General features: G+C 43.3%; 1 protein-coding gene across 4 annotated transcripts in view; it reads left to right on the top strand.

Annotated features, from left to right (window-relative positions):
- haspin (histone H3 associated protein kinase) overlaps nt 1-23,728 on the top strand; it is an 84,663-nt gene extending 60,935 nt beyond the window's left edge. For 2 of the 4 annotated variants that reach the window (XM_060916482.1, XM_060916483.1), the window contains exons 14-15: nt 10,355-10,457; nt 23,431-23,726. In XM_060916482.1, coding sequence (XP_060772465.1) covers nt 10,355-10,457; nt 23,431-23,635 — 308 coding nt within the window. In that variant the 3' untranslated portion in view covers nt 23,636-23,726. Of the gene's footprint in view, nt 1-10,354; nt 10,516-23,430 lie in introns of all 4 variants that reach the window. The other 2 variants (XR_009654289.1, XM_060916481.1) reach the window with 2 other exon arrangements.
- The last annotated feature ends 1,079 nt before the right edge of the window (nt 23,729-24,807 follow it).

The following is a 24,807-nucleotide window of genomic DNA, read 5'->3' as shown; positions in this document are numbered from 1 at the left end:
CAAAAAATCGTACATCCGGTTGTGACCTAGGCTTATCTACAGTTATGTCCATATATATTTGGACACTGACACAATTTTTTTTTTTTTTTTTACCTGTTTACTGAAACATATTCAAGTTATAGTTATACAATGGACATAAAGTCCAGACTTTCAGCTTTCATTTGAGGGTATCCTCATTAAAACTGGATGAAGGGTTTAGGAGTTTCAGCTCCTTAACATGTGCCACTCTGTTTTTAAAGAGACCAAAAGTAATTGGACAATTGACTCAAAGGCTATTTCATGGGCAGGTGTGGGCAATTCCTTCGTTATGTCATTCTCAATTACGCAGATAAAAGGCCTGGAGTTGATTTGAGGTGTGGTGCTTGCATTTGGAAGATTTTGCTGTGAAGAAAACATGCAGTCAAAGGAGCTCTCCATGCAGGTGAAACAAGCCATCCTTAAGCTGCGAAAACAGAAAAAAACCATCCAAGAAATTGCTACAATATTAGGAGTGGCAAAATCTACAGTTTGGTACATCCTGAGAAAGAAAGAAAGAAAGAAAGAAAGAAAGCACTGGTGAACTCCTCAATGCAATAAGACCTGGACGCCCACAGAAGACAACAGTGGTGGATGATCGCAGAATAATTTCCATGGTGAAGAGAAACCTCTTCACAACAGCCAACCAAGTGAACAACACTCTCCAGGAGGTAGGCATATCAATATCCAAATCTACCATAAAGAGACTGTATGAAAGTAAATACAGAGGGTTCACTGCACGGTGCAAACCTCAAGAATAAAAAGGCAAGATTGGACTTTGGTAAAAAACATCTAAAAAAGCCAGCACAGTTCTGGAAGAACATTCTTTGGACAGATGAAACCAAGATCAACCTCGACCAGAATGATAGAAAGAAAAAAGTATGGCGAAGGCGTGGTACCGCTCATGATCCAAAGCATACTACATCATCTGTAAAACACGGTGGAGGCAGTGTGATGGCTTGGGCATGCATGGCTGCCAGTGGCACTTGGTCACTAGTGTTTATTGATGTGACACAGGACAGAAGCAGCTGGATGAATTCTGAGGTATTCTGAGATGTGTGCTCAAATGCAGCCAAACTGATTAGTCGGCGTTTCATAATACAGATGGACAATGACCCAAAACATAAAGCCAAAGCAATCCAGGAGTTTATTAAAGCAAAGTAGTGGAATATTCTTGAATGGCCAAGTCAGTTCACCTGATCTCAACCCAATTGAGCATGCATTTCACTTGTTAAAGACTAAACTTCAGACAGAAAGGCCCACAAACAAACAGCGACTGAAAACCGGTGCAGTAAAGGCCTGGCAGAGCATTAAAAAGGAGGAAACACAGCATCTGGTGATGTCCATGAGTTCAAGACTTCAGGCAGTCATTGCCAACAAAGGGTTTTCAACCAAGTGTTAGAAATGAACATTTTATTTACAATTATTTAATTTGTCCAATGACTTTTGAGCCCCTGAAATGAAGGGATTGTGTTTATAAAAATGCTTTAGTTCCTCACATTTTTATGCAATCATTTTGTTCAACCCACTGAATTAAAGCTGAAAGTCTGAACTTCAACTGCATCTGAATTGTTTTGTTCAAAATTCATTGTGGTAATGTACAGAACCAAAATTAGAAAAATGTTGTCTCTGTCCAAATATTTATGGACATAACTGTACATGCTGACTAAACTAAAATCACTGGAAAGTAAAAGTGAACAAAAATAAAGTGCACCCCACATGTTACACATCTATTTTTTTTTAATTATTTTATCGGAATCACAATTAACACAGTCCTTGTCTTTTTATATTTATTCATCTGTATGTTCAAATTCTATCTATCAAAGCAGCTGAGTTTGTTGAAGCTGTATGCACATGAATAATTTAATAAAGTAGTGAGAAGTGTGTCGTACAATAACTTTTTTTTAAATTGCAAATGTACTTGTAAGAGTGAAAATTGTGCGTTATGACTTCTCTAAGTATAATTTATTTGAGAAAGTTACTTAAGTACATGTAATGCAATAAATGTAATGTGTTACTACCCACCTCTGAATATTATATAAAATCTAACAAAAGTCTTCAGGTAGACAGGAAATGGCTTATGACAATTTACCCATCATTCCAATGAGCTTGATGGTAAAAAACTGTTTTATATGAATTCCTGTGTTTTCTCTTAGTTTTGTGGTGTCCATATGTGATCAATTTAGGTATAGTATACCCATCGGTCCTACCTCTAAAAGGACCTGTTCTGCAGAGCTAGTTTTTACTAGGCATGTAAGGATATATTGTGATGTACGCATGTGACTTCACCGTATGCAGGTGATACATACATCTTCCGACACATGAACTTGGACACATAATCAGTGTTGTATCCTGGCTTCATTGGGTGTTTCGGGTCTTACAACAGACACTCTCAGACAGGTGACCCGACCGGGGTTGATCAAGCCCTGGTCTGTGTCCAAGTGGCATACTATGACCCCCCCCTTTGTCGCCCCTCTTCAGCCAGACCCATCTGGATGCCTTTTCTGCTGCCTCCAAGTTATTGTTAATGGCCCTTCTCCTGCTTTGACCCATGATCCCCAGGATTCCATAGGCCTTGCTGAGGGAATGGTCTGCAAACCCCCGACAGCCCACCTCCACTGGCATGCACCTGGTCCTCCACCCGTTCCTGTGGCAGTCCTCCACAAGCGCCTGATATTTTGCCCTCTTCCTCTCCTGTGCCTCCTCCATCCTCTTTTCCCAGGGCACGGTCAACTCCAAGAGGATCAGCTGTCTCGTGGCATTTGACACCAAGATGTCTGGTCTCAGCGCTGTCTGGGTGATATGAGCTGGAATCTTCAGCTGCCTTTCTATATCAACTGACATCACCCAGTCTCGTGCTGTGGAAAGCAGACCTCCTGGGCAGTTCTTGGGTCTGTTCTGTTCTTTAGCTGCTCTCCTGCCTTCACGAATTGGATAGTTCTGGCTGTGGTGTTGGTATGCCTGCCATCACTGATCCCATTGCTGATTGCCTCGGCGACGAATTTGAGGACCTGGTCGTGTCTCCAGCAATAGCGACCTTCTCCCAGTGCCTTGGTGCAGCTGCTTAGGATGTGTTCAAGGGTCCCAATTTTAGAGCAAAGTGGACAAGCTGGTGTTTCAACCTTGCCCTGTTTGAACAGGATGGAAGGGCTGGGGAGGACATCGTAAACCCCCTGGATCAGAAACTTAATCCTCTGGGTGTTCCACTTCCAGATGTCCTGCCAGGTGACATTCCACTCCATCGCCTGTTCCTACCTCATCCAGGCACCCTGCTGTCTCATTGCCACGGCACTAGTCATTCTTTCTTCCTCCACTGCGGAGCGCACCGCTTCCTGAACCAGCATTCGCCTCTCTTTCTCACTGGCGGTGTTAAATCTGGTCAATGGAAAATATCCAAGCCCAGCTCTGCCAACGTCCTACCTCTAAAAGGACCTGCTATGCAGAGTTAATTTTTACTAGGCATGCAAGGTTATATTGTGGATGTACACATGTGACTTCATCGTATGTAGAAGTGTAACAACACTAATGCTGCTGAAACACACAAGCAGATCTAAAATGGGGAAGAGCTCTTGTGCAATTGACTGTACAAATGGATTTAACAAGGAATTGGTTTTTTTTATATATATATATATATATATATATATATATATATATATATATATATATATAAATATAAATAAATGTATGTGTGTATAATATAAAATTTTTGCTGAAAGTTAATGAAAAGAAGAAAATTATAGGCGGTGAAATGTTCATAAATGTTTACAAAGAAATAGACCTATTTATCAACTTTTTCATTTTTAATAAATGGAATATTTCAGTTAATAGGCTATTTGACATTTTACCCTAACTTTTTACAAATGTGGGTAAATGGCCCAGTGGAAACCTACAGGAATTATGCATGGGGGCGCATGGGTGTGAACGCTGGCGCATTTGGCTGCCGCTGGTCCCGCATCTGTTTGTTTGTTATTTTTAGCATTTTGAGTATTTTGTTTTCGTGCTGATGTGTTTTGTTTTCCTGGGCCTTCTCTGGGGGATGGGTTTCTTATCTCGCGCTTCCTTGGGTGTCATCTGCAGATGCTAGCCTAGACAGTGGCGTTGCCTGTTGGGTGGATTCCAGGACTGCCTGTGTTGGATGTTTCCAACGCCCTCGGAAGCCTGTTTGCTCTTGACATTCTAAGACAGGCCATCTGCTGCTGCTGAGGTCGGGATATAGACTGTGTACTGACTGGGGATCCATCTTATCTATTTGTCCGGACTTTAAAACAGGAGTTTACTGAACTGTTGGCCAAACTGATGGACTAGGCTACTACTAACGTTGACTACCCTGTATTACTCTGCACGAGCCCTCTTAGGACTGGCTATTTCTTTTGCCTGCCCTCTGGAGTGTCAAGTGGTGTATCCTGTTAAGATCAGGGCACAGGCATCTGGCTAGCTGCTCTGTGTGTAGCCTATGCTTGCTTGCTTGGATGGTGACCTGCCATACGTAGGTTGCTCTGTTCAAATGCGTGCAACAGTGATTCTACACCACCAACATCCAAACAATGTTGATTCGTTTTGGAGCTGGAATCGTAACATCAAGCGGACTGTTGAGAGGCGCTCTGTTGACTTTACAAACTTGTGTCCCATAAATTTAGTTAAAACTTCACAGAATTGCCCTTCCTCAAGAAATGCGCAGTTTGCTTTATTAAATGTGCGATCTCTCAGTAAGAAAGCACCCTACATTAATGACTTGATCAATGATGTTGGCATAGATCTACTATGTTTAACTCAAACTTGGCAAATACCAAATGATTTTCTGGCTTTAAATGAAGCTACCTGTAGGATATGAGTATATGGAGAAGCCACATTTAATTGGGCAGGGGGGCGGTCTTGCTGTGATCTATCGCTCCAGTTACAGGATTGTATCTATGCCTTTGCAGGATTTTTCATCATTTGAATGTCTTGCTCTGAAATTTACTGGTGGTCTACCTCTACTGCTTTTGCTCATTTACCGGTCTCCCAGAGTTTCCTCTGTTTTTATTAATGAATTGTCTGAGCTGCTTTCATCTGTCAGTGCTCCATATCCATCTATACTGGTGCTTGGTGATTTGAACATTCATGTTGACTCGGATAACTGTAATCTTGCTAAAAACTTTGTGGCTGTCCTTGATTTGTTTTTATTTCAACCAACCATGTAGATTTTCCCACCCATTCAAAGGGCCATATCTTAGATCTTGTTTGTACCTCTGGCATCACACCATCAAATTTATATTCCAGAGATTTCTGTGTTTCTGAGCACATTGGCCATTTTATTTAATATTGCTGTCCCTGAGCCTCTATGGAATCAATTTTGTGCCAAAATGTTCATACAATACTTTTGAAATATCAAACAAAAACGACAAATCAAAAAACAAAAAAAAAAGTCAATTTTTTTAGACTGGCAAACAAATTATTCGTGTAATCGTGCAAAATATCAGTCTATTACTCTTCAGAAACCTTTTATTTTTGTTCCGCGTCTTTCTCGGTTTTGTTTAACGTAATTTATTTTGGTTGCGATTCCAGCTTTCTCGTTTGCGCTCCCTGACTTTTTGCTTGCAGTTTTGGCACAAACTTCACGTGTGGGTGGGCTGTCCAGGAATGCATTCCCATTGGGTAACTTGTGTTTGACTGACGGCTACGCTCAGCCATTCCCTACTTGGATTCTGGCGGACTGTTTGACGAGTGACCGATCCATTGACGGTAAACAAGGATCGAGTGGACTTCAGTGGCGACTATTATATTGAATTAGTTCAACAAAGTGTAAATTAAATATCATAGTCGCCACTGAAGTCCACTCGATCCTTGTTTACCGTCAATGGATCGGTCACTCGTCAAACAGTCCGCCAGAATCCGAGTAGGGAATGGCTGAGCGTAGCTGTTAGTCAAACACAAGTTACCCAATGGGAATGCATTCCTGGACAGCCCACCCACATGTGAAGTTTGTGCCAAAACTGCAAGCAAAAAGTCAGGGAGCGCAAACGAGAAAGCTGGAATCGCAACCAAAATAAATTACGTCAAACAAAACCGAGAAAGACGCGGAACAAAAATAAAAGGTTTCTGAAGAGTAATAGACTGATATTTTGCACGATTACACGAATAATGTTTGCCAGTCTAAAAAAAATTGACTTTTTTTTGTTTGTTTTTTTGTATTTTGATTTGTCGTTTTTGTTTGATATTTCAAAAGTATTGTATGAACATTTTGGCACAAAATTGATTCCATAAGCCTCTCCATCGCAGGTGTGCATTTCGCACCATCACATACAGTAGACCTGGGCATTCTACGGCCCGCGGGCCACATCCGGCCCGTTGTGTGTCCCTGTCCGGCCCGCGAGGCCAATTATAAATTACAAAATAAATGGGGAAACCCCCATATTCCGAGTGCAATATAATGGTGCGACTTTTATTTTGAAAGCGCTACGTTCATGTTTACGTTCGAACGTGTGAGCTGTGCGTGAACGTCAACTGCAACAAGTGAGGATAGCCAGCACATCGTCAGTCAGGCATGTCAGCTAAATTATATATATAATAAATGTAAATAATAAATTGCACTGATTCAATGACTGGTTTTGTTTTCTTCTTTATATGTAGCCTACACCACAATTCCACATAGCCTATGAATAAATATAATATTAATATTAATTATGTATTGACATGAATATATATTAAGTAGGGTGGATTCAGGTAAATTGGGCCATCAGGTAAACTGGGCCACTTACGCACTGAGCTTTTCATCTCTTCCAATTTTACTGACCAATCACCACAAATGTATTTAAATTGTTGCAACATTACTACTTTATTTGCTTTAAGTTATTTGGATGTCATAATATTTCTGTGATGAATGAATGAATGAATCTTTATTGTCCACAAGTGTGGAAACTTGTCTTCAGTTTCACCACATAAAAAACACATATGACTCCATTTCATGTAAAAATAGTAAGGAATACTACTCTAATAAATAGATGATTAAATTAAGTGTAAAAATTTTAAAATGTAAAAATAGTAAGGAATACTACTCCAATAAATAAATGATTAAATAAATAAAACAAGACTCATCTTGGTTTGCAAAAGTCGCCTGTGTGTTGGATACAATTCCCACTTTGTTTATCATATTAACTGCATTGGGAACAAACGATTTCTTATATAGGTTTTTAATGGCATTTGGTACTCTAAAACGCCTCCCTGAGGGTAAGGGGATGGGCTGGTGTACCCCTAAAAGGCAGGGGGGGGTCTTTCCAAGTTTGCAAAAAAAAGTGGCCCAATTTACCTGAATTCACCCTATATTAAAAAGGTGCGCCTTACATCTAGTCAATAAAATTACAACCTAAATTTATCGTGGCCCTCTGACATAATTTTGGTTTCCCATGTGGCCCCTTGTGAAAAATAATTGCCCACCCCTGACATACAGGAATACAAAAAACATAGTGACCACTGATTGATTTTGACACATTACATCCTATTTTGACCACTAAATCATTAAACTCATCCCCTGAGGAGTTAGTCATGCTCTACAACTCTCACCTTGCTGACTCTCTCAATCACCTTGCCCCCCTGAAGACACACACTGTCTTTCTCTCACTCTGCTCCATGGTTCACACCTGAGCTTCGTAAAATGAAGGCTGCTGGTCGGCAGCTGGAGAGACTTAGTTGTAAAACTGGCTTGACAGTCCATGCGCTGGCATACAGTGACCATGTCTCTGCCTACAAAGAGTCTCTAATTGATGCCAAGACCAGCTATTACACCACCATCATTACCAGAGGCCAAGGAAACCCTAGAGCCCTTTTTTCTACTGTAAACAAACTTCTTGTGCCTGCTAAAAAATTTCCTCTTACTCCTTCTACTGATCTTTTGTTGTAAATTCCTTGAATTTTTTCAAAACAAAATTAGCTCTATATACAAGCAGATCAAATCCACTCCCATCACTCCTTCTGATGTCCCTTCTCCTTGTCACCACCAGCTGGATCTTTCTCTGCTTTCTCATTAGTCGATGAGCAGGATGTTCTCGGCTTAGTATCTAAATCCAGGCCTACCACCTGCCTCCTCGACCCTATGCCCACCCCTTTGGTTAAGATTTGCCTGCCAGTTCTCTTCCCTCTGCTGGTCAAGATAATAAACTCGTCTCTTTCAACTGGCTTAGTCCCTCAGGCTCTCAAGACAGCAGCCATCACTCCTGTCTTGAAAAAACCTAGAGCAGCCATTGATGATTTTAAAAATTATCGCCCCGTTTCCAATCATCCCTTCATTGCAAAAGTCCTAGAGCGTGTTGTTGCCAATCAGCTTCAAGTGCATTTAGCCCAATACAATCTTTGGGAGAAGTTTCAGTCTGGGTTTAGGGCCATGCATAGCACAGAGACTGCCCTGGTCAAGGTTGTCAACGATTTGCTGTTAGCTGCTGACACTGGCCATGTCAGTATACTTGTTCTTGACCTTACAGCAGCTTTTGACACTGTATGTCACAATCTTTTATTGAGCCGCTTAGAAACTCTGCTTGGCATCACTGGTTCTTCTTTAGCCTGGTTCAAATCTGATCTTACCATGAGAGAACAGTTTGTTTCAATTGGAGACTTTAGATCCCCTAAATCACCCCTCCTTCATGGTGTCCCTCAGGGCTCTGTCCTGGGACCCTTACTATTTGTAATATACATTCTCCCTCTTGGCCACATAATACAGCATTATGGACTCAACTTTCACTGTTATGCAGATGACACCCAAATTTACATTCAAACCAAACCCTCTCACCCATTCCCTCCATCCAATCTTGTCACCTGTCTAAATGCAGTTAACAATTGGATGGTGCAGAACTTTCTTAAACTAAATCAAGATAAAACAGAAGCCATCCTCATTTCCACCCCTTCTATCTTGAAAAAACTGGAGCACTCACAGCTATCTATTCCTGGTTATTTCACCTTCACTACTGTTGAAGTAAGAAATATGGGTGTTATTCTGGACTCTACTCTCTCTTTTGACTCACACATTAAAAATATTACTAAAACAGCTTTCTTTCATCTGAAAAGTCTCTCCAAACTTCGTCCCTCTTTAACTCCATCTGCATGCTTTTATCACCTCAAGACTGGACTACTGCAATGCCCTATTCGATGGCATCCCAGCCAAGCGACTAAATAGGCTGCAATATGTCCAAAACTCAGCTGCTAGGGTACTCACTCACACCAGGCCCTGGGATCATATTACTCCTATTCTCGATAACCTGCATTGGCTCCCAGTCAAATATCGCATCCAGTACAAAATTATCCTGCTTGTCTACAAATCCCTACATAACCTGGCCCCTCCCTATTTATCAAATCTCCTAACTCCATATCAGCTACCTCTAAATCTTCGTTCTACAGATGTCCACCTATTAGTAGTCCCTTATTCTCAGCTCTGCTCTATGGGTGACAGGGCTTTCAGTGTTAATGGCCTTAAGCTGTGGAATGCCCTGCCACTAGCGTTGCGCCAATGCTCAACACTGTCCACTTTCAAAAAACAGCTAAAGCCTAGGTCACAACTGGACGTATGATTTTTTTTTTTTTTTTTGGCCGTGCGATTTTTGGCGTTTCCCAAATCGCTGCCTTTTTTTTGTTCATGGAGAAAGACGCACGTTGGCTGTAAGTTTGTCTTGCAACCTGAAAACAAGGTAAGCGCCCGTAGAGTTTGTTTGACATGACGACGAACCTCTGCGGCCAGTCTACGGCTCGAAAATCAGCACGTCACACTCGCGCCCTCCGTGCGTTTCATGCGTTTTTTGCACGTAGACCGGCCGTAGGAGTACGTACGGCCAGTTGTGACCGAGGCTTAAAAACACATCTTTTTAGCTTGGCCTTTTCTCTCTGATTTTTAATAATGTTATTATCATTATTGATTTCTCATGATTTTTATTATTGTTCTTATTGTTTTGCTTTTTATTGTTTTTTTTTTTTAAACTGTTCAGTGTCCTTGGGTACCTTGAAAGGCGCTTACAAATAAAATGTATTATTATTGATTATGAAGTGATACTAAATATTCATTTTGTTAAATTTTTTTTAAAGTTGATAATTGGAAAATTTTCCTTTTTCTTGGTAAGTTACTTTTTTATTTTCAAAAATACAGTGGGGAAAATCAAATTGTGAACCCAATATTGTGACTCAAATCATCAATTGGATAAATTGTTACATGCCAAGATTTTACAAATCCTGAGTGAGGAGTTCATAAAGTCATTCAGTTGTGGTAGAGATGAGACTGAAAAGCACCAAAATACTTAAACAGCTTCAGGTAAAAAGATTATTTCAGTGTAAATCCACCTTCAGTTTAAAATTGTCTTTTTCTTCCCATTTTTCTTGCTCTTAGATGGACTAACGGTGTCTTGTGATATCGCAAATGAAGAAGAGTTATTCATGGGTCAGGGTGACTATCAATTTGAAATCTACCGTCTAATGAAGAAAGAGAACAAGTAAGCACCTCTAACTCAGCACACTGAAGAAGTAGCACTACTAGTAGGGGTGGGCAAGGTGAGCATTTTAGGTTTTGAATTATTAAAATTTTGCCACCATCAACTTTCATAGTGAGATCACAAGCACCACTAAAAATGCTCAGATGTTGGGTAGGGTGTTTGTTTGTTTATAAATTGAATCAACCAAAACTACAGTATATTGTCCAGCTTGTATTCTTCATGATGGACACATGAACAAACCAAAAATAGAGTAGGCAGTTCCTTTTTTTTTTTTTTGGGCAACATGGTGGCATTGAGGAGCTGATGCCTGAAATTCAATATTGGCTATATGGAACCCATGGGTTTTACATAATCCGCATGGTGCCATAGTTAGAAACAGGGCAAAAGCACAAACAATAACGTGTTTGAAAAGGTAGACTAATTTGGGGGTGGGAGAGCAAGCAATGGAAAGGCACAAAGTTAAATATTTTAATGCTGTGATATACTGGGAAGTTCACTGATTTTTAAACTTTTTGAATTTTAATCATCCAGAAATAAGGAAATAACAGCAATTTAACTTTCAAGGCTTCTGTTGTGTCTACTGATTTAATGTATAAAGCAGTTTCTACACGTGTTCCTTATTGACTCTGTTAAGCAGAGTGTGATACCGGATTTGCTCCAAATTGCTTAGAAATTAATCCAACAATGAAAATTCTCACCTGGGGTTGGTTGGTTATTGATTTTATTTTATTTATTTATAATTGGGATGCTGAATCTCACATTTTTCATATAGCAAGGATTTCTTGGTCAAACAGACAAATTGGGTAGAGACCGTGGGGGGATACATAAATATTAACTTCTGATGAATTGTAACTTTTTGCTATGAGGTAATGAGAGTCACTCATTTCATGTAGGACAATTACCTAGCACCTACACAAATGAGGTGGACAAATTAGATATGGACATCATGGCAGCCATTTTGAATAATTAAGGAGGCCATCTTAATCCTTTTTTCATGCATGAATGACAACCCCAGTCAGGAATCCCCCCTTCCCCCCCAAAAAAAGAAAAGAAAGTGTTTTTATTCTCCTGTAGACATGAAGAAAAATTTGAACTTTGTTTTTTTAAAACATGCATTTTCCAAGGTGGTTTGCACATGTCCACTCTGGTGGACTGCATGCATTTGAGGTTTTTACCTGCAGAAATGTATTGAACAAACCAATGAATAAAATGTGATTATGCAGTGCAAAAATGTTGAACCTTGCTCCTGTCTTCTCAGCCTCTCCCCTCTTTTCTACTCCTTATTCCTCTCTCTGTCCCCTCCCTCATTCAGCATGGAGCTCATTAGTCCTCAGCCCCTGTCCTCCCCCTGTTGAACTATGGGTTAAATTTCCCCCCTTCCAATGAATGTTTTTATTACTTTTGTAGAATATTATCCATGGTTCTCTGAACACTCCTTCAGACTTGTAGCCCAGTTCACCAAGTCTATCTTCTATGAAAACTGGCAAAGCACCCAGGGAATAAAGCCACAAGACACTAAATCTACTAGTGCATCTCAAAAAATTAGAATACCATGAAAATTCTTTTTTTTTTCATAATTTAATTCAAAAAGGTAAACTTTCATATATTCTATATTCATTACATGTAAAGTGAAATATTTAAAGCCTTTTTTGTTTTAATTTTGATGGTTATGGCTTATAGCTCATGAAAATCAGAAATCCAGTATCTCAAATTATTAGAATATTTCCTAAGATCAATCAAAAAAAGGATTTACAATACAGAAATGTCCAACTTCTGAAAAGTATATTCATTTATACACTCAACACTTGGGTGGGGCTCCTTGACCATGAATTACTGTATCAATGCGGTGTGGCATGGAGGTGATCAGTCTGTGGCACTGCTGAGGTGTTATTGAGGCCCAGGTTGCTTTGATGGTGGCCTATCTGTATTTTTGGGTTGGGTGTTTCTCATCTTCCTCTTGACAGTACCCCATAGATTCTCTATGGGGTTCAGGCCAGGCAAGTTGGCTGGCCAATCAAACACAGTAATATCATGGTCAGCAAACCATTTGGTAGTAGTTTTGGCACTGTGGGTAGGTGCTAAGTCCTGCTGGAAAAGGAAATCAGCATCTCCAAAAAGCTCATCAGCAGATGGAAGCATGAAGTGCTCTAAAATCTCCTGGTAGATGGCTGTGTTGACTTTGGACTTGATAAAATACAGTGGACCAACACCAGCAGATGACATGGCACCCCAAATCATCACAGACTGTGGAAACTTCACACTGGGCTTCAAACACCTTGGATTCTGTGCCTCTCCACTCTTCCTCCAGACTCTAGAACCATGATTTCCAAATTAAATGCAAAATGTACTTTCATCTGAAAAGAGGACTTTGGACCACTGAGCAACAGTCCATTTCTTTCTCTCCTTAGCCCAGATAAGACACTTCTGACATTGTCTCTGGCTCAGGAGTAGCTTGATATTAGGAATGCGAAAGTTGTATCCCCTTTCTTGAAGATGTCTGTTTGTGATGGGTCTTGATACCAGTCTCAGTCCACTCCTTGTGAAGCTCTCCCAAGTTCTTGAATCAACTTTTCTTGACAATCCTCTCAAGACTGCGGCCATCCCTGTTGCTTCTGCACCTTTTCCAGCCACCCTTTTCAGCAATGACCTTTTGTGGCTTACCCTCCTTGTGGAGGGCATCAGTGATCATCTTCTGGACAACAGTCAAGTCAGCAGTCTTCCCCATGATTGTGGTTGTGTACTGAACTAGACCGAGAGATGCACTGTGTTCATCCTGTTTTACTCAAACTCTAAATGAAATATTCTAATATTTTGAGGGGTTTTTTTTTGTACTGTATGCCATACTGATTAAAACTAAAATACAACCCCGATTCCAAAAAAGTTGGGACAAAGTAAATAAAATAAAAATAAATAAAAATGGAATGCAATGATGTGGAAGTTTCAAAATTCCATATTTTATTCAGAATAGAACACAGATGACATATCAAATGTTTAAACTGAGAAAATGTATCATTTAAAGAGAAATTAGGTGATTTTTTAAATTTCATGACAACAACACATCTCAAAAATGTTGGGACAAGGCCATGTTTCCCACTGTGAGACATCCCCTTTTCTCTTTACAACAGTCTGTAAACGTCTGGGGACTGAGGAGACAAGTTGCTCAAGTTTAGGGATAGGAATGTTAACCCATTCTTGTCTAATGTAGGATTCTAGTTGCTCAACTGTCTTGGGTCTTTTTTTGTCGTATCTTCCGTTTTATGATGTGCCAAATGTTTTCTATGGGTGAAAGATCTGGACTGCAGGCTGGCCAGTTCAGTACCCGGACCCTTCTTCTACGCAGCCATGATACTGTAATTGATGCAGTATGTGGTTTGGCATTGTCATGTTGGAAAATGCAAGGTCTTCCCTGAAAGAGACGTCGTCTGGATGGGAGCATATGTTGCTCTAGAACCTGGATATACCTTTCAGCATTGATGGTGTCTTTCCAGATGTGTAAGCTGCCCATGCCACACGCACTAATGCAACCCCATACCATCAGAGATGCAGGCTTCTGAACTGAGCGCTGATAACTTGGGTCGTCCTTCTCTTTAGTCCGAATGACACAGCGTCCCTGATTTCCATAAAGAACTTCAAATTTTGATTCGTCTGACCACAGAACAGTTTTCCACTTTGCCACAGTCCATTTTAAATGAGCCTTGGCCCAGAGAAGACGTCTGCGCTTCTGGATCATGTTTAGATACGGCTTCTTCTCTGAACTGTAGAGTTTTAGCTGGCAACGGCGGATGGCACGGTGAATTGTGTTCACAGATAATGTTCTCTGGAAATATTCCTGAGCCCATTTTGTGATTTCCAATACAGAAGCATGCCTGTATGTGATGCAGTGCCGTCTAAGGGCCCGAAGATCACGGGCACCCAGTATGGTTTTCCAGCTTTGACCCTTACGCACAGAGATTCTTCCAGATTCTCTGAATCTTTTGATGATGATGATATGCACTGTAGATGATATGTTCAAACTCTTTGCAATTTTACACTGTCGAACTCCTTTCTGATATTGCTCCACTGTTTGTTGGCGCAGAATTAGGGGGATTGGTGATCCTTTTCCCATCTTTACTTCTGAGAGCTGCTACCACTCCAAGATGCTTTTTTTTTTATACCCAGTCATGTTAATAACCTATTGCCAATTGACCTAATGAGTTGCAATTTGGTCCTCCAGCTGTTCCTTTTTTGTACCTTTAACTTTTCCAGCCTCTTATTGCCCCGTCCCAACTTTTTTGAGGTGTGTTGCTGTCATGAAATTTCAAATGAGCCAGTATTTGGCATGAAATTTCAAAATATGTCTGTAAGGGTTCGCTAGATGTGGGTGGAGCACAGAGGACGGCAGGACAGAGACTGAGTTCGCAAAACTCTTTTATTCGCACTTTTCAGTGGAAGCGTTTCTCTCTCTCAGTCACACACGCACGCACACACATTCCGGTCCTCGGGTTGTAGAGAGAGCTCCTCTGCTCTCGCTCTCCCTCCTTAAATAGCCCGGTTTACTGGGGAGAACACACACAAAACATAGATTAATCACACTCAGGTGAAGCGATTCTGCCACTTACCTTCCCCAACTCCGCCCTCCTGTCACAGACCGGCGCTTGACCACGCCCCCGCTGCCACATACCCCCACCGCCCGACTCAGGCCGGGCGCCCGTCCGGCCCGCAGCCGACTCCCCCCCCCCCCCCCCCTTGACGGGAGAGGAAGTCCGCAACGACCATCTGCGCCCCCGGCCTGTGGACCACCTTGAAGTTGAAAGGTTGGAGCGCTAGATACCAACGGGTGATCCGCGCGTTGGCATCCTTCATGCGGTGGAGCCACTGGAGGGGCGCGTGGTCCGAACAGAGGGTGAAAGAGCGCCCCAGCAGGTAGTAACGGAGGGCGAGGACCGCCCACTTGATCGCCAGACACTCTTTTTCGATAGTGCTGTAGCGCCCCTCACGCACCGACAGCTTCCGGCTGATGTATAATACTGGGCGATCCTCTCCCCCCACCTGCTGGGACAAAACGGCCCCCAGCCCTCTGTCCGACGCATCCGTCTGTAACAAAAAAGGGAGAGAGAAGTCAGGGGAGTGTAACAGTGGCCCCCCACACAGTGCAGCCTTTACCTCAGAGAAAGCCCGCTGGCACTGCTCCGTCCACTGGACCGGATCTGGCGCCCCCTTTTTAGTGAGGTCAGTCAGCGGGCTGGTGACGTCCGAATAATTAGGTATAAACCTACGATAATAGCCAGCCAGCCCCAGGAACTGTCTCACCCCCTTTTTGGTCTTGGGCCTCGGGCAGGCCGCAATCGCTGCGGTCTTATTAATTTGGGGACGCACCTGCCCGTTACCCAAGTGGAAGCCCAGATACCGTACTTCCACCCGCCCAATCGCACACTTCTTCGGGTTGGCAGTGAGCCCCGCCCGCCTCAGCGACCTAAGGACGGCCCTCAGGTGTTGCAGGTGCCGCTGCCAGTCATTACTATAAATGATGATGTCATCCAAGTAAGCGGCCGCATAGGTGGCGTGGGGCCGGAGGACCCGGTCCATCAGCCGCTGAAACGTAGCGGGCGCCCCAAACAGCCCAAATGGAAGTGTGACGAACTGGTGTAAGCCGAATGGTGTGGAAAAGGCCGTTTTTTCCCGGGATAATGGAGTCAAGGGGATCTGCCAATATCCCTTCGTCAAATCCAGTTTCGAGTAAAAGCGAGCCGTGCCTAGTCGATCGAGCAGCTCATCAATATGAGGCATTGGGTACGCGTCGAATTTAGACACCACGTTGACTTTTCTATAGTCCACACAGAACCGGACCGAGCCGTCGGCCTTGGGAACCAAGACCACCGGGCTGCTCCAGTCACTGTGGGACTCCTCGACGATGCCCATTTCGAGCATGGCCTGAAGTTCTTCCCGAACCACCTTTTTTTTGTGTTCGGGTAATCTATAAGGACGGCTACGCACTACCACCCCCGGGGGCGTCTCTATGTGGTGTTCTATGAGATTGGTGCGACCGGGCAGGGGCGAGAACACATCCGAAAACTCGGCCTGCAACTGGGCGACCTCCGTGAGTTGGGTCGGGGAGAGGTGGTCTCCACAGGGGACCGGAGAGGTGCGAGATGCCAATGACCCTTTTTGGACCTCCGGCCCCAGCTCCGCCTTCTCCGGAACTACCGACACCAACGCCACGGGGACCTCCTCGTTCCAGAGCTTCAGCAGATTGAGGTGGTAGATCTGTAGCGCCCCCTCCCTGTCCGTTCGCCTAACCTCATAGTCGACGTCCCCGACTCGCTGTGTGACCTCGAAGGGCCCTTGCCACTTGGCGATTAATTTGGAGCTCGACGTGGGCAGCAGGACGAGTACCTTATCTCCCGGAGTGAACTCTCTAAGGCGCGTGCCCTTGTTGTACAGGCGGGTTTGCCGTTCCTGGGCCTGCCGCAAATTCTCCTGAGTTAAGTGGGTGAGTGTGTGGAGTTTTGCGCGCAGATCCATAACGTATTGAATTTCATTTTTGCTCTGCGAAGGTCCCTCCTCCCAATTTTCCCGCAGTACATCTAAGATGCCGCGCGGCTTACGCCCATACAATAATTCAAACGGGGAGAACCCCGTGGAGGCTTGGGGGACCTCTCGCACTGCAAACAACAAGGGTTCGAACCACTTATCCCAGTTACGTGCGTCCTCACTTACGAATTTTTTGATAATATTCTTGAGGGTGCGGTTGAACCGTTCGACTAAACCGTCCGTCTGTGGGTGATACACGCTGGTGCGGATCGGCTTAATACCCAGTAGCCCATACAGTTCGGCCAGTGTTTGTGACATAAACGAGGTGCCTTGATCAGTCAGAATCTCTTTCGGGATTCCGACCCCGGAGATGACGTGGAAGAGGGCCTCTGCAATACTACGTGCGGAGATATTGCGAAGAGGCACCGCCTCCGGGTATCGCGTTGCATAGTCCACCAGAACCAATATAAAGCGGTACCCTCGTGTTGACCGATCTAATGGCCCGACGAGATCCATCCCAATTCTTTCAAACGGGGTCTCGATTAATGGTAGGGGGCGCAAAGGCGCTTTTGGAATGGCCGCGGGATTTACTAACTGGCATTCACGGCACGCCGTACACCACTTACAGACGTCGCCGCAAATCCCCGGCCAATAGAACCGGGCCATTATCCGGGCGAGTGTTTTATCCTGCCCGAAGTGTCCCGCCATGGGATTAAAGTGAGCCGCCTGGAATACCAATTCCCGGCGGCTCTTTGGAATTAACAACTGGGTGACACGCTCCTTCGTCTGAGTGTCCTGCGTCACTCGGTACAACCTATCCTTTAAAAAGGAAAAATAGGGGAAGGTCGGGGTGGCGTTCGGCTGGAGCGTTTGACCATCGATTACTCTCACTTGGTCAAACGCGTGTCGCAGAGTTTCGTCTCGCGATTGTTCCAGTGGGAAATCCGCGAGGGATTCCCCAATAGGAAGAGGAGGGGCCGGGGGCTCCTCACTCTGTCGCGGAGATGACGTAGACGGCTCTGCGACCGCAGCTCCAGCCAAAACGACACCGGGACCCCCCCCCGCTAACCGGCAGGACCCACTCTTTACTAGGTGTGCCATCAACCCCCGGAATCACGGCCAATCAGTCCCCAAGATCAAAGAGTGGGTAAGGCGAGGATTAACCGCCGCCTTTACTATGGATTTGTCCCCTCTGAAATGTATGTGGACCGACACCAACGGGTAGCAGTGAACATCCCCGTGCACACACAACACCTTCACCCCTTGTGCTCCCCCCAATGCCTCGTCTTGCACCAGGCTTTGGCGGATCGAGGTCTGGTTGCAACCCGAATCCACCAATGCCTGATATGTCGCCCCTTGTACACTTACCGGTATGCGATATGCTCCGGCCTGATCGAGGGCAGCCTCTGGCGCGTCGGGGATCCGCACCACCGCCCCCACCTCCATCGCGACACACTGTTGCTGCAGGTGGCCCGGTTCCCCGCAGCGCCAGCAAACCGGCCCGGGCCTCCCCTCTGCAGCTGTGGTTTGAGGGTCACGCACCTGAGGGGGGGGAGAGACAGACACAGAAGGGAGAAACGGGAGGGCACCACGGGTGCGGCGGGCCGGCTGGGGTGGAGCCGGCCCCCGCCTCCGTGGTGGGGGAATGGGGCGAGGACGGGACACGGGAGGAGGGGGAAGAGAGAGAGAGAGAAGAGGAGAGAGAAGAAGATGACAGCCGTTGTCCTGCCGCCGGGACAGCCGCCAGATGATCCTCCGCCAGTCCTACGGCCTGATCCAGCGACGCCGGGCGGTGGCACTGGACCCACTCCGCGGTTCCGGCGGGTAGGCGGGCGATGAATTGTTCCAGCGCCACCTGGTCGATGATCCCCTCGGCGTCGCGATCTTCGGCCCTCAGCCACCGCCAGCAGGCGTCCCGGAGCTGCTGGCCGAACGCGAATGGGCTGCCGACTTCCTCCATTCGCAGCGCGCGGAAGCGCTGGCGCTGCTGCTCCGGCGTGCGCCCCACACGCTGGAGGACAGCCCGGCGAAGGTCGGCGTAGGCCAGCCGGTGGTCGGCGGGGAGCTGTAGTGCGGCTAACTGCGCCTCTCCCGTCAGGAGGGGGAGGAGGCGCGCCGCGCGCTGCTCCATCGGCCACCCCGAGGCTTCGGCGACCTGTTCGAACAACGCGATGAATGCCTCGGGGTCGTCCTGCGGGCCCATCTTAGTCAAGATGATGGGAGACGGGCCCGCGGCCGGTGCGCTGGTGGACCCCGCCGACGCGAGGAGGCGCCGGAACGCCTCTCGGTCTTCCTGTTGAGCCAGCACCAGGGCTTCGAAGCGCTGCTCCTGCTCCTTCCGGAGCGTGACGAGTGCCTGGTGCTGGCTCTGCTGAGCCGTGGCGAGGGCGTGGATCAAGTCCGCGAACGGGGAGGATTCCATGGGGCTGCAGGACAGGTGCTCCACGATCCCGGGTTTCGGCACCACTGTAAGGGTTCGCTAGATGTGGGTGGAGCACAGAGGACGGCAGGACAGAGACTGAGTTCGCAAAACTCTTTTATTCGCACTTTTCAGTGGAAGCGTTTCTCTCTCTCAGTCACACACGCACGCACACACATTCCGGTCCTCGGGTTGTAGAGAGAGCTCCTCTGCTCTCGCTCTCCCTCCTTAAATAGCCCGGTTTACTGGGGAGAACACACACAAAACATAGATTAATCACACTCAGGTGAAGCGATTCTGCCACTTACCTTCCCCAACTCCGCCCTCCTGTCACAGACCGGCGCTTGACCATGCCCCCGCTGCCACAGTCTCACTTTCGACATTTGATATGTTGTCTATGTTCTATTCTGAATACAATATCAGTTTTTGAGATTTGTAAATTATTGCATTCCATTTTTATTTACAATTTGTACTTTGTCCCAACTTTTTTGGAATTGGGGTTGTAGAAAAATGCTTGAAACAACATTTTAGTTTGTGTAATGAGTCTATAATATATATATATATATAACATTTTCACTTTCTTAAATAACTGATGGAAAATATTGAACTTTTTCACAATATTCTAATTTTTTGAGATGCACTAGTGTGTGTGTGTGTGTGTGTATATATATATATATATATATATATATATATATATATATATATATAATATATATATATATATATAAAATCTCACTCACTCTCTCTCTCACACACACACACACACACACACACACGTATGAATGATAGATATGGTTTCGGGGGGATATGGCGTGTTGAGTTCCTGTGGCTAACGCAGTGGTGTTGGGCCCCATCACTCGGGGCTATAGCTTCCGGGTATTTTCACCTTCAAAAAAGGTAAGCATAAAGGTAGACTGCCTTTCAGATTTTTTTCCAAGTGTAGGTCATAAAAAGAATTTTCTGACACCCAATTATTTTTTAGTGGACTGAAAGCTACTGAAATCAAATCACATACTTCCAATTCTAGTAGGGTTTTTTTTTTTTTTAATAAATAGAACAGTTAATGAATTTAGGGCCACGTGGCCCTAAATTTTCTGCTGGGTTTTTTCTTTTTTTTCCTGCTTCACCTTGACTCAATTCAAGACACTACGTCATTTATCACGTGGTGGGCTTTCCCTGTTCGTGCAAGGCATTGTGGGATACAAATTTGAAACAGGAGAGAAAAATGGAGGACGCAAGTATGCAAATGATACGTGACAGACCGACTACAGTAACCGAGCACAAGAAGAAAAGACATTGTGTTGTGGAGGAAAAGAAACACAGGACCAAACTTAATAAATATTGGCGGTCAGTGAGCACCTCAGTGTGATCAGCTGTTTGAATGATGTAACGGTCAGTGCACAGTCAAGGTAAACCTGTAAATGGCAGTAATGCAACACTGGATGCCAGCTGCTGTAAAACCCAAAAGAAGGTAAACCTGCGCATGCGCACATGGATTTCCTTTGTGTGCTTGACTGCGTGGAGCGAGCAATTTGATGCACATTATTTGCTCTTGAATCCCCTCAAATTAAATCACTTCCCAGCCACAGAATGGCTTGCTTGCTTATTTATTTTATTTTAATTTATTTTATGTTACAGAAATGAACCTATATCACAATGACCAAATTTCAGAGGGAACTAAATGTCACCAATTTTTATGAAATCGAATGGCAGTCTAGCTTTAATACAAAACAATGGACTTGGCTGTCATTTGGGATTTTGAATGTTGTAATATAATAATGTAGCTTAGAATTGGTGTGTCTGTGGTCCTAAAGGAGAGATAGGTGAGTGAGAAGGGATACGTTTTTATGATACTGATGATTCATTTTACTAGTGATATTTAAGTCGATTGACATTTGCTTCAGTTTCCTGAGACATTATGGGTGGTGATAGAGACAGAAACTGAAGTGAGCTACATACATTTTAAAAAGAGCAGTGCAAAAATCACTAATAAATGTCATGTCATAACCTTTGAATGTATGTGGGTGATTACCTTGTAACGTTAGATATAAGCTTGCCAACCTATCTATGCTAATCTCCCTTAAAAAATTATAAGCCCCAGGAAAACTGGACTTGGCCCCTAGTCTTTTCAATAGCTAGAAACACCCCTGGGCTGACATATGATAAAAGCGGTGTCCTCCTGTGTTCAATTTGTAAATCGACAGGAAATTCGGATTCCTTCACGGTTGATTGTTCCAAGAGTCGTCTTGACTGTTCAATTGTAAATCAAGTTTTCTGTTGAGCTAAAGGGAATCCTTATATATCTTTTGAATAATTCCATGCTAAAATAACCTGAAGTAAGCTCAAACTAAAGAGATTTATTTTAGCTTGATGGTGGACAGGCTGTCCAAAATCAAGTCTCTTATTAGAGGCTGGAGTGGAGCCCACATTTTATATGGAATAGTGAAGCCTAGCTGTATCTGTATACGTATTTGAATTGTGCCAGTTTGGTTGGTATAAACCTGTATTAAGTCCACTTTGATAAGTCGGTAACTAAGAAAACATACAGACTAAAAAAGTGAAGAGTACTTATTTGACTTGATTTTTAAAGAAAAAAAGTGGAGAATATTTTTCATAACCCAGAGGAGCCCTGAATAAGAAGTGGTTTTCTTATGGCTCCATAGCTCTTTAGTCCCAATCCTGAGAGTTCTCATTGCATTGTGCAGGTAGAAATGCTCTTACTCTCAGTACTAAACGTAGTCTTGAGTTCTACCATCTTATTTATTTTAAATTAATGATTTGACCAAGCCTTCTCTGATCAGTCAGTCAAGATATTTTTCTGATCACATTTCTTCAATGAAGTTGACTGTTCACTGCTATCCTTCCAGGTTTTAACAATGCATTGGACAATTCTTAAGCCAATTCTGGTAATTTTAGTGATCTTTTTAGGTAGTTTTTTTGCTTGATGGATGCCAATAATTTGACATAGGTTTGGGTGATTTCTCATCTCATTATCTCTAGCGGCTTTATCCTTCTACATGTGAGTGTGAATGGTTTGGGTGATTTTGTTGCTGAAAAATTTATCACGATAAAATGCTTCATTTTAGTTGACATCAATAATTATTTATTTATTAAATGCCTGCTTTTAATGACCACCAGAAGAAAAAAGGTTGAATTTAACCACTTTATTTTGACTTGACCTGACTTTTTTTATTAATAATTTCCTCACCAGTATTTTCCACAAAATATAGGTTGCCCAGGAATATTAATGGCCACAAAATATATTTGGCAACTTTCTCGTTTTTCATACTTATTTGCTTAAAATGAAAATGTTCTGTAAGCAATAGATAATGAACATAATGTACCATATGGCAAAAAGGAACTGTGTTGTGCTGGAATGATTGGCCAAACAGCTGACCACAGGAATGTAGAGCTTTCATACTGTGGACAGTCTTAATTGCTATGCCTGTTGTGTGTTATTGTCAAGGTTACCATGATGGCATGGAATGCTCAAGTTCAGTCAGCGCATAGTTTTGTAATGGTGCTGTTCCCCCCCCCCCCCCCCCCGTCTATTTAACTGATTATTAAAAGGACCTTAGCATTCAGTGTACGGTTGGTTGTACCATTTTCGTGTCAGAAATTAATAGGCCTTTTTTGTGTTTCTTTTCCTTTGCAAGTCAAATGTAATCGTCAACAAAATAGTCTGTTTCTCTGAAGCCTGTGGTTGGCATTGAAGGGATAGCAGGCATGTTTTCTTTTAGAGCTATATTTTCATCAATAGGGCCATTAGCTTGGTTGATCTGTTCAGTATCTTGCAAAAAATAAAAATCTTGATTTTTGTGGATTATGATCCAGCCTGAAAAAAAATATTTTGCTATATCACCTACACATAACTACCAGCATGAATAATAGCCTTTTTTCTTTTTTACTTTCCTGATGTGTTCGTTCTTGTATTCAACTTTGTTTCATTGAGAAGTAAGTTTGCTTTAAAATGTTTGATAAGTTCAACTTATTGATTCACTCAAGTTTTTGAGTTTTACTGATTTTAATGCTCTCTTCTTGTAGTAACTGCTGGACAGACTATAACCCTCACTCCAACGTACTGTGGCTACACTATCTTACGGATAAGCTTTTGAATCTGAGGTACAGTAACAAACCACAGACCAACAAGCAGAAGGCCTTGAAGAGCAGCCTCAAGTCCTTTTACTCAGAGATGCTAAACTACCATTCAGCCAAAGATGTCCTCTTGCACTCCACTTTATTTCAGTGATCTCCAGCTTGTGCTATTTTTTTTTTAAATCATGCTATTGAGCCTGTTTAACTTGGAAAGTCCATCTTAAACTGAATTATTTATTTGTAAAAAGATTTGAATAGTAAATAAACAAGTTTTCTTATAAAGTAAATAAAGTTGAATGGGTTTTTCTTATTATAATTTGTATATGCAGTAGCATGAAGCTGTAATGTACATACATTTACATTAATGGCATTTTTAGCAGATGTTCTTATCCAGAGAGACGTACAACATACCCAGAACAGCCTGGGGAGCAGTTAGGGGTTAGGTGCTTGCGGGCAATTCAGCCATTCCTGCTAGTCCAGGAAATTAAACCGGTGACCTTTTGGTCCCAAAGCTGCTTCTATAATCATGAGGCCATGGCTTCCTCCATGTACAAGTACTTAAGCATGAGATGTGTGTGTGTGTGATATACAGACACATTTTATTTATTTATATATATATATATATATATATATATATATATATATATATATATATATATACATACATACAACCCCGATTCCAAAAAAGTTGGGACAAAGTACAAATTGTAAATAAAAACGGAATGCAATAATTTACAAATCTCAAAAACTGATATTGTATTCAAAATAGAACATAGACAACATATCAAATGTCGAAAATGAGACATTTTGAAATTTCATGCCAAATATTGGCTCATTTGAAATTTCACGACAGCAACACATCTCAAAAAAGTTGGGACGGGGCAATAAGAGGCTGGAAAAGTTAAAAGGTACAAAAAAGGAACAGCTGGAGGACCAAATTGCAACTCATTAGGTCAATTGGCAATAGGTCATTAACATGACTGGGTATAAAAAGAGCATCTTGGAGTGGCAGCGGCTCTCAAAAGTAAAGATGGGAAGAGGATCACCAATCCCCCTAATTCTGCGCCGACAAATAGTGGAGCAATATCAGAAAGGAGTTCGACAGTGTAAAATTGCAAAGAGTTTGAACATATCATCTACAGTGCATAATATCATCAAAAGATTCAGAGAATCTGGAAGAATCTCTGTGCGTAAGGGTCAAAGCCGGAAAACCATACTGGGTGCCCGTGATCTTCGGGCCCTTAGACGGCACTGCATCACATACAGGCATGCTTCTGTATTGGAAATCACAAAATGGGCTCAGGAATATTTCCAGAGAACATTATC

The sequence above is a fragment of the Neoarius graeffei genome, chromosome 3 (genome assembly GCF_027579695.1).
Source record: "Neoarius graeffei isolate fNeoGra1 chromosome 3, fNeoGra1.pri, whole genome shotgun sequence".
Taxonomy (NCBI): domain Eukaryota; kingdom Metazoa; phylum Chordata; class Actinopteri; order Siluriformes; family Ariidae; genus Neoarius; species Neoarius graeffei.
Note: the sequence above shows the minus strand (reverse complement) of the source record. Positions and strands in the feature narration are given on the sequence as shown.